We start from the raw sequence: 9,976 nt of genomic DNA, 5'->3' as shown, positions 1-9,976 counted from the left end.
ATTTTCGCGACGGCTTGTACCGTGTATTCTTGGCTGGCCCTGGCTATGGTGGTCGAGACGCGTGGCGGAGTGTCAACCCTAACAAGGAACTACCAGACAGCTTGCTGCCAGCTGCCAGTTGCCAGCAACTGAAATCGAAGGGGGGACGATGAAGGCGAGAATTGGAGATGGGATGAGAACGGCGATGAAAGCGGACTCGGCGGGTCTCCGGCGGGATACAGTGCTGTGATACATGCTATGCAGTATGTGGTGGGAGTCCCCACTAGCCGGGGGTACGTACCTGGATCTCGGACGTTGAGCGCACGGGCCAGCCGATGCTGCGGCTTTGTTGACCGGCGTCGATCCGGAGACGCTTCAGCACGGCACATGTGGGCCAACACGGTCACATCGAGTCCATCCCGAACTCGACAACCCGTCCCGGTCGGCCAAGCCCGGTCCACAAATCCACCAGCGCCCGCGAACTGCCAAGCCACGGACCCCGACCATTCAATCTAAGCGAGGCCATCCGAACCCAAACACGCGACATCCACACAAACTACTCAGTAAACAACAAACGCAACGAGGAGGGAGGAGGGGGCCATCAATCCATGAACCCCAACCCAATCGCAGAATGGCGCCCATTTCCATCCCCACCACCGCGCGACTGCCGTCCTCCTTACGCGTTGACCCCTCCAACCCAGCCGTCTTCAAGATCCTCAATCGGCTGTCGCGCGCTTCACTCCTCACCCTCGCACTCGACTGGCTCGACGAGCGCAATCTCGCCCTAGCGGCTCCCTACCTCCGCCCACCCTCCTCCTCCGAGTACGACGACGACGAAGACGATGACGAAGATGAATATGCTGACGACTTCCACCCACCCGCGCGCTCGCTCGAAGCATTGCAGGAGCTCTACACAACTTTACAATCGCGCAAGGGATCTAAGCGGGAGGTGATTGACAGGATTATGGAGGGGGATTGGCGCCATGGTCTGACGCTGTATCAGCTTGCTATGGCAGATATTCAGTACCTTTATGATCACCCCACGTCACAGAAGTGGGCAGCATATCGCATTATGCCCTTGAAACCATTATCCACGAACGAAGAAGAGGAGGACCAACAGCCGGAAGTCGACAAAGAATCGCTCGTTATCCCGCGGTTTCACCCTTCTACGTTTCTCAAGAACCTCCAAGCCCAGGTACCGCCGGACGTCAAGGCGCATTACAACTTTGACCGCCACCGGACTTTACCTCTGTCGATCCTGCGCATTTTCATCCTCGACTCCCCTTACAACACCAGCCTCGGTCTCCAGTCCGGCTCCTCCAAAACCAGCCGTAAAGCAGCAACAACCACCTTTGACACCTCCCGCACCGTCTACATTGCCTTTCCCGACGCCTCTCCCTACATCTACATCTCCAAACCCCAACTCCTCTCCGGCTCCGCCCCTGCCGCCGGCCCTTCCTCGGCAGCCACAAAGACGACAGGGATCAACACCACAGCCGGCGAAGCCAAATCCCTCCAGCACTTGCTGCTAGTTGGCATCCCCGCCGCTTTGTCCCGTCCCCGCCAACGCTTCTGCTTGAAGCCAACCAGCTTAGCGACGCGCAACCTCAACGAGCTTCTGGACCGCCGCGGCGGCGCAAATACCAGGCAAGGAGCAGCGGGCGGGGGTTGGAGTATCTACGCTGATGAGATGCGCGACAAGGGAAAGGGGAAAAGAGGCAACAGGGAGACGCCGCTTGATACGGTGCTTCCTTCGCCTCCGCTTTCTGAAGAGGAGGAGGGGGAGGGTGACAAGGAGGAACATAATTCAGCTGCTGGGAGAAAGAAGAAGAGGTTGGACCCGCCGTCGTTGTCGGCTGGCGCAAAGAGGGAAGAGAGAGAACAGAAAAGGAGAAAGCTAGTGGCGAAAGCGAGGTTCGCCGAGACTGCACGCGTGGGAGACGGGAAAGGTGTGGAGAGGGTGGATATCATTCTCGAAGACGAGTTTCCTTCTTCTTCCACCCATTCTTCTTCCTCTTCTTCATCATCATCATCTTCTTCTTCCTCTTCGTCGTCCCGAGAAAGAGACAGAGAAAGAGAAAGAGACAGGGACAGGGACAGAGAAAAAGAAAGAGGAAGAGAAAACGAACGAGACAGAGAAAGAGACAAAGAACGAGACAAAGATACCCCCGGTGATAGGAGGTCTGGGTCCAGTAGCTCTAATGGCACAGCAGCAGAAGCGGCCGGGAAAGAAAGAGAGGAATGGCGACCAAACGTCAAACTAACCTTCCACGGCTCGCACGTTTTTGCGGGCATCAGACAGCTGGTTGAGGCGGGAATTGTGGATGGAGAGAGAATGCCGGGGTGGTTGACTGGGGAAGAGGGCGTTACTGTTGGAAAGGTTAGGGAGGGGAGGATTAGGGGGAATAAGGGGAGTGGACTTTGAGGTAAGAGAGGAGGAGGGGAAGACTGAGGACGGAGTCTAGGTAAAAGGAGGGTTAGGGTTATGAAAAGGGGGTTTATGTTATACTACATCATGTGTCCGGGTACAGTAGCAGTAGCAAGTGGCGTTTGGCGTTGGGAATAGCATCCTGTCCTTCATTACAGAACTAGCATCCGCAAAGTGGGAGGCAGCGTCTATGGTATTGTACGGTTTTTTTTTTTTTTTATCAACTAGGGACATGGTTACCTGCCATTTCAAATCATGATAGGTTTATCGTCGAAATATGACCTTCTTTTCGGGCATTCATCAGATTGATATACCTAACTCGAAAACAACGCCCCAACTCCTTTACCTTCTACCTTTTACAGTAGTTTCTCCCCAATCTCTTCATGTCGTCTCCATCCTCTCACTCACTCCTCCAACCCGAACACCTTGACAGTATTCCTCCAAGCAGCCTCGCATACCTCCTCCACCGAGATGCCCTTGATCTCCGCCACAATAATCGCAATCCGCTCAATCGTGCACGGCTCATTGCGACCCTTGACCATAGCCCCTTCTTCCCATTTCTCCTTCTTGACGACCTTGAACCGCTCAGGCACGTCCGATTCTTTCTTTGCGTTCTTGTTCTTCTTTGGCTGTGGAGGCGGCTGGGGTTGCTTCTTGCGCCGTTCGCGTTTTTGACCCGGCTGTTGTTGTTGTTGGCCACTGGGGTTGTTGGGTGTGGAGGTCCCGCTGATGTCCGGGGTACCGCCGTTCCCGACTTCCACTTCAGTCCCATTACCATTGATAGAAACGTCTGCGAGGGCCTTTGCTGCTTCCTCTTCTTCCTCCTTCTTTTTCCTCGCCTCTTCTTCAGCCTTCTCCCTAACCTCCCTCTCCCTCGCATGATACTTCACCAAGTACTTCCACCCCTCATGTCCGCCCCGGACCTCACACCACGGCCCATCCGTCTCCAACATGATTCTGTCCAACCTAATCTGCTTGACAACCGCACAGTTTTCATCCGTCTTGAAACTACACCCGTTCACACCAATAAAGAGTCCCAAATCCATAAGCTCTTGCATCTCTTCCAGCGTGCCAGTGAAGGAATGCACCACCCCGCCCTTTTCTAGTCGCTCGAGGTTCGGACCAAAGGCTTCCTTGAGACAGTCGACAAAGTCCCGGTGGGCGGCGCGCGAGTGTAGGAAAAGGGGTAGTTGCGGGGTGAGAGAGGCGGCGAGAGAAAGTTGGGCCCGGAAGGAATGTAGTTGGATGGTGCGCGAGCAGTAGTGGAGGCGGTCGTAGTCGAGGCCGAACTCGCCAAAGGCAATGAGTCCCCCCTTTGGAGAACGGTTGGAGTCGATGAGGTCCGAGAGGGAGGCGATGAGTTGTGGGGTGCGGACGTGGTCGATTAGAGAAGGGTCTTCGGGTTGTGGGGCGTCAGGGTCGGGGTCGGCGCAGATGGGGATCGGGGTGGAGGCCGAGTCGGCTGCTGTTTCTGTTTCTGGGGCAGCAGGAGATTGTTCAGACTCGGAGCCGGATTCGTCATGGTGCATGTGGTGCGAGGTGGAAAAGATGGAGGACGAACAGGGGTGGATGCCGGCTGTTGTGTAGACGTGGTGAGGGAACTGTTGGGCGATCTTGAGGGCGTCGCGCGAGGACTTGAAGCTGGAGCCGGTGACGATGAGCTTGGTACAGCCTACGTCGATGGCGCGCTGGACGACGCCGGCGAGGTCATCGGGGTGGCGCGGCTTGCCGTGGTAGTGGCCGCGGAAGATGGGGTCGGCGAGGTTGATTCCGATCTTTTGTGTCACATTGATGTCAGTTAGTGGGTGTTTTGATGGACATGTATTTCTTTTGATGTTGATGATCACCGAAGCAAACATTATTTGGTGACCGAGTGACTTACATCGATATATCTGGGCTTATAACCATTGCCCGCAAGGGTAGAGTTGGACGCCATGGTTGTCAATGGTGCTGTGATGTTGCAGTTACGGCTGCTCAAGATTGGTGGTCTTGCGAGGATGTGCAGACTTGGTCGTGAGACACTCAATCTCATCGACATAAAGTTTGGTCAAACCCTGGATCTTGTGTCTTCTCTTGCAATTTAAACGCTCAAACTGAAACCTTTGAACCCTGTAAAGCGCACGTTTCCTTTCTCAAGTCATCGGACGAGATGAACAGGACAGTATGATGTCGTCTCCTACTCCAGTGACTTGTTTGGCTGATGGAGAGAGGTTTAAGCTTGAACATTGGATTGGGACCTGACAGGGGCCATGCTTGGCTCGCTGCAGCTCATCCGCTGAGTCGCTGCAGGGCGCCCATCCATGATTACTTAAGCACCGTGTTTTTGGGCGGATTCAAGGTGCCGATGGCTGGAGTTACGGATCCGCGCGGGTCTGGGATTTTGCTAGTGTCAGACTGTCAGGCAGCAGGGCGCGATGTAAACAAATGGGTGACACGGCGCTGTGAATATCTGTGAATTTTGTCTCAACTTGAAAAGGCAAAAGGCAAAGAGTAATGTTCACGGTAATTCACAATTCCGCATTGCTTGCGATGATGTAATTTACAGACGCGTCGTTCTGGACGTGTAAAGTGGTGCTAGCGCTGTTAAAAGGTGGGGTGGCAGCTGCAGTGTTTTGTTTAACATCGGGCCAGGGGAGGGGGGGACGAGGAGACTTTTGGTGGAGCCCCTCCCCTCCAGCCCCGGGCTACAACGCGCTCCAAAAGAACAAAAACTGTAGCAGCCCGCAGTGAGACGCGTCCTTGTGCTCCCAGTACTCCAAAATGCACACATACTGCTACTGCAGTGCACACTGCCGTGGGTGACGCGCTTTTGACGGCCGACCCATAGAGGTCCCGCATTGGCACTGGCAGTTTCCAGTCCAAGACGAGCGCTAGAAAAGAGTGGACGCGCCAATCTCGAAAAACCATCCTTCTCGCTGCCTTCTCCTTCGATCCGTCTCTTCGTTCTCTCCCTTCCCCTTCTCTCCCGTCTCTTCCGTGACTGTGACTACTTCAAGTTACTGTCCTTCCCTCTCCTCCTTCTCCTCCATCCTATACCCAATTTCCCCCAAGACAACTTCGAGATTGCTTGGGCCTATCTTGGTGTTAGTCGTCTTCCTGCTCGTGCCATTTGTCAGCGTAGTCGAATCCTGTCTACGGCCCAGCAGCAGCAGCAGCACTTCAAGTTTTCGTGTTCTTCTGTTTTGTCCCCTCCATTTTGGTTGTCAATAACTGTACTTGTTCTTGTTCCCTCTTCTTCACCTTCTCCCCCACACATCAGACATTATGTATGTCAAGAAGCGCGGTATGTTCACGACTCTCCCTTCCTACCCCAATACCATCATCACGCCCAATGCTAACTCTCTCCTCATAGATGGCCGCCAGGAGCGCGTCCAGTTCGACAAGATCACAGCTCGTGTTTCGAGGCTCTGTTATGGCCTCGACATGAACCATGTTGATCCTGTAGCCATTACACAAAAGGTCATCTCTGGCGTCTACGGTGGCGTCACCACAGCACAACTAGACGATCTGGTAAGCACCTTCTCCCCAGTCCCTCTCCTTGTACCGATTATAAATCACGAGCTAACACATAATCTTTCCCTAGGCTGCCGAGACTGCCGCCTACATGACCGTCACCCACCCCGACTATGCCATCCTCGCCGCCCGTATCGCCGTGTCCAACCTCCACAAGCAGACCAAGAAGCAATGGTCGCTCGTTATCAGCGAGCTGTACAACTATGTCAACCCCAGGACCGGAAAGCACTCCCCCATGATCGCCAAGGACGTATACGAGTGTGTCATGCGCCACAAGGACGAGTTCGACTCGGCAATTGTCTACGACCGTGACTTCAACTACCAATACTTCGGCTTCAAGACCCTCGAACGATCATACCTTCTTAAGCTCGATGGCCAGATTGCTGAGCGTCCCCAGCACATGATCATGCGTGTTGCTGTCGGTATCTGGGGAGACGACGTTGAGCGGGTCATTGAGACTTACAACCTCATGTCCCTCAAGACCTTCACCCACGCTTCTCCCACCCTCTTCAACGCCGGTACTCCCCAGCCCCAGCTCTCTTCGTGCTTCCTGGTCGACATGAAGGAAGACAGTATCGAGGGCATCTACGATACCCTCAAGACCTGCGCCATGATCTCTAAGATGGCTGGCGGTATCGGTCTCAACATCCACCGCATTCGTGCCACTGGCTCCTACATCGCTGGTACCAACGGCACATCCAACGGTATCGTTCCCATGCTCCGTGTCTTCAACAACACCGCCCGCTACGTTGACCAGGGTGGCAACAAGCGTCCTGGTGCTTTCGCCATCTACCTCGAGCCTTGGCACGCCGATGTCTTCGAGTTCCTTGACCTCCGCAAGAACCACGGTAAGGAAGAGGTGCGCGCTCGCGATCTCTTCCTTGCCCTCTGGATCCCCGATCTTTTCATGAAGCGTGTTGAGCAGAACGGCCAGTGGACTCTCATGTGCCCTCACGAGTGCCCTGGCCTTGCCGACGTTTACGGTGACGAGTTCGAAGCTCTGTACGAAAAGTACGAAAAGGAAGGCAAGGGTCGCAAGACCGTCAAGGCCCAGAAGCTTTGGTATGCCATCCTCGAGGCCCAGACTGAGACGGGCAACCCCTTCATGCTCTACAAGGATGCCTGCAACCGCAAGAGTAACCAGAAGAACCTGGGTACCATCCGCAGCTCCAACCTGTGCACTGAGATTATCGAGTACTCTGCTCCGGATGAGGTTGCCGTTTGCAACCTTGCCTCTCTCGCCCTTTCCGCCTTTATCGACTACGAGAATGCCTCTTACGACTTCAAGAAGCTGCACGAGGTCACTCAAGTCGTCGTCCGCAACCTCAACAAGATCATTGACATCAACCACTACCCCGTTAAGGAGGCCCACAACAGCAACATGCGTCACCGTCCCATTGGTGTCGGTGTTCAGGGTCTTGCTGATGCTTTCTTGGCTCTCCGCATGCCCTTCGATTCTGACGCGGCTAGCAAGCTCAACATCCAGATTTTCGAGACCATCTACCACGCCGCTCTTACTGCCTCTTGCCAGCTCGCCAAGGAGCAGGGCCCGTACGCCACCTACGAAGGCTCACCCGTCTCCCAAGGAATCCTCCAATACGACATGTGGAACGTCACCCCTACCAACCTCTGGGACTGGACTGCTCTCAAGGCGGACATCAAGAAGTACGGTGTTCGCAACAGTCTGCTGCTTGCTCCTATGCCCACTGCTTCCACTTCTCAGATTCTTGGCAACAACGAGTGCTTCGAGCCTTACACCTCTAACATCTACCAACGACGTGTGCTCGCCGGCGAGTTCCAGGTCGTCAACCCCTGGCTTCTCAGGGATCTTGTGGAGATGGGCCTTTGGTCTGATGCCATGAAGAACCGCATCATTGCTGAGGGCGGTTCTATCCAGAACATCCAAAGCATTCCCAATGACATCAAGGCTCTCTATAAGACCGTCTGGGAGATTTCTCAGCGTACCATTGTCAAGATGGCTGCCGATCGTGGTGCCTTCATTGATCAGTCCCAGTCCCTCAACATTCACATGCGCGAACCCACCATGGGCAAGATTACCAGCATGCATTTCGCCGGCTGGAAGATGGGTCTCAAGACCGGCATGTACTACCTCCGTACGCAGGCTGCTGCTCAGCCCATCCAGTTCACTGTAGACCAGGAGGCTCTCAGGGCCACGGATGACCGAGTGGCCCCAGCCCACTCGGGTCTTAAGAAGCGCTCCCCTCCCGCTGGCACTTATACGTCTATCGTGTTGAGGGAGAACACTTCGGGCCCCCGCCCGTATGCCCAGACTGGTGTTAGTGGCACTAGCACACCCATCGGCACCAGGGATGTTCCCACACCCGCCAGCACACCTCCTCCCACTGAGGTTCCTGAAACTCTTGTACAGAGTGACAACAGGCCCCGTCCACTTGTCTCGCCCGCCAAGAGTGCCGGTTTCAAGGCCGATTTGCCCGAGCCTGAGAGCCCCAAGGCTCTGGCCACTGACCCGATTGTTAAGACCGAGGACATTGGCTCACCGCTGCTGGAGAGAAAGGAGGGCCAGAATGAGGACGTGGACGAAGATAGCCAGGAGAGGGACGAGAATATCTACTCTAATGCTCCACTTTCTGAGCAACAAGTTGCTGCTTGTAAGTGACAAGACTTAGCCCCTACCAGACCTTGAGACACACACTAACCACATCAAATAACAGGCGCCTGGAATCCCGGTGCCGACCCCTCCTCCTGCGAGATGTGCAGCGGTTAAGCCCGCACCCTTGTCTGTCCGGTGGGGTATATGAAGCTTATGGTCAAAAATGTGCAGTGTTATGACAAGGTACGGTGTGATTTGTTCAGAGTTAATGATGGGTTTTGTCTTCAGTCAGCAGCATGGATAGGGCTTCTTGTATTGATTTAACTTTGGTTGGTTTCTGTGGTTGGGATATATCATTTGGGTGTTTTCTTTTTGTTCCATAAACAAATCAACAATACCCATAAGCGCGCTTTCTCAACTTTGTTAGATACAGAAAACAAAATAGTGGGGAAAAACAAAGGAATATCGAGAAATGAGTAGCTGCAATGTGACAATGGGAAGGTGGTTATGGCCTGGAGAAAGAAGATGATTCAGATGTGAGTGAAAGGCTCGATCAATAGAGGTATTCTGTTGATACTCTTGATTCATCATGCAGCCTTTACTTGTTAGCAGCCTTGATCGTGAGTTCCTGTTACGTGGCGTCTCTGTGAGGAACCATCAGCGGCATATAGCGTAGGTGTGTGGTTTCTACCAGAGTTTAAGTCATTGCTGGAAGGGAATGCACAGCTCGCATCTTTGAGGAACGATAGACGAGTGAAGGAACCTTTCAAGTACATGAAATATGCCATTGTCCACTTACCTACGATGAAATTCAAGCCAGCTTCACACCCTAGCCCAACTACAAATTTCAAGCTCAAGTACCGAGTGCTTTTTGTACAGCACGCCCGGCGTTGTCGAATTTTGGGGACTCAATATCGATTAATTCCCGTCAACCCTCGAGTTCGCACGTACACCCAAGCAAAGACTATACAATGAGGGGGTTCTTTTGGTACTACCGTACCGTCATGAATCGGTCATTTTATGTTAACTTTTCCAAGCGCATAACTTCGTTGTGTTGATTCGATTTAAGTGATTGTCCTCTGACTACGATGAAAAGGCCTGGGGTGGGCATGGCAGTCAAGGCGTTCCTCGAAACAAACTGCTATTATTATCCAAAGCCCAATCCGTGGAAGTGGTATATTTACCTACCTACCCTGGTAAGATGTACCTGCTATTGCACTTTTTGTCAGCGTTTTGTGTAGAAGGCTCAGTTGAACGCTCAGGATTTCGATAGCCTCCCCTCATACACCTCAGGACACTCGCTCAGATATGAATTGGAAGGAAACCTGGAATGGTAGGATAGCGGTTCGGAAGCTCTGTCGATTTCTAATCTTCTAAAAGTTCGAAGTTCCAGGTCCTCTTCATGGGAGGAATTCCCGGTAATCCTCGGTCGACGTCCTCCCAATACATTCTTCATGAGATTACTGTATTGGAAGGGCCACCCC

General features: G+C 53.5%; 3 protein-coding genes across 3 annotated transcripts; 2 read left to right on the top strand and 1 right to left on the bottom strand.

The window, feature by feature from the left end:
- Positions 1-377: 377 nt before the first annotated feature.
- Positions 378-2,702, top strand: NCU03537 (CHL4 family chromosome segregation protein). Its single transcript, XM_951723.3, has one exon. It carries the CDS (start codon positions 611-613, stop codon positions 2,402-2,404), a length of 1,794 nt encoding a protein of 597 aa, XP_956816.3. The 5' UTR covers positions 378-610; the 3' UTR covers positions 2,405-2,702.
- Positions 2,535-4,861, bottom strand: NCU03538 (deoxyribonuclease tatD). Its single transcript, XM_951724.3, has 2 exons — positions 4,290-4,861; positions 2,535-4,182 (listed from the first exon to the last, which is right to left on the bottom strand). Exons 1-2 carry the CDS (start codon positions 4,443-4,445, stop codon positions 2,812-2,814), a joined length of 1,527 nt encoding a protein of 508 aa, XP_956817.3. The 5' UTR covers positions 4,446-4,861; the 3' UTR covers positions 2,535-2,811.
- A 236-nt stretch (positions 4,862-5,097) lies between these two features.
- On the top strand, positions 5,098-9,010 carry un-24 (unknown-24). Its single transcript, XM_951725.3, has 4 exons — positions 5,098-5,690; positions 5,760-5,917; positions 5,991-8,550; positions 8,614-9,010. Exons 1-4 carry the CDS (start codon positions 5,672-5,674, stop codon positions 8,664-8,666), a joined length of 2,790 nt encoding a protein of 929 aa, XP_956818.1. The 5' UTR covers positions 5,098-5,671; the 3' UTR covers positions 8,667-9,010.
- The last annotated feature ends 966 nt before the right edge of the window (positions 9,011-9,976 follow it).

This window comes from Neurospora crassa, linkage group II, assembly GCF_000182925.2.
Source record: "Neurospora crassa OR74A linkage group II, whole genome shotgun sequence".
Taxonomy (NCBI): domain Eukaryota; kingdom Fungi; phylum Ascomycota; class Sordariomycetes; order Sordariales; family Sordariaceae; genus Neurospora; species Neurospora crassa.
The sequence above is the reverse complement of the archived record's forward strand: the minus strand, read 5'-3'. Positions and strand labels throughout refer to the sequence as shown.

Bases quoted from the DNA above. Each gene is read 5' to 3' on its own strand.
- NCU03537 (XM_951723.3), top strand. From the start codon at position 611: ATGGCGCCCATTTCCATCCCCACCACCGCGCGACTGCCGTCCTCCTTA.
- NCU03538 (XM_951724.3), bottom strand. From the start codon at position 4,445: ATGTCGATGAGATTGAGTGTCTCACGACCAAGTCTGCACATCCTCGCA. The intron at 4,183-4,289 runs GTAAGTCACTCG...GTGACACAAAAG, and splicing joins ATAAGCCCAGATATATCGAT to ATCGGAATCAACCTCGCCGA.
- un-24 (XM_951725.3), top strand. The intron at 5,918-5,990 runs GTAAGCACCTTC...ATCTTTCCCTAG, and splicing joins CAGCACAACTAGACGATCTG to GCTGCCGAGACTGCCGCCTA. The intron at 8,551-8,613 runs GTAAGTGACAAG...ATCAAATAACAG, and splicing joins TGAGCAACAAGTTGCTGCTT to GCGCCTGGAATCCCGGTGCC.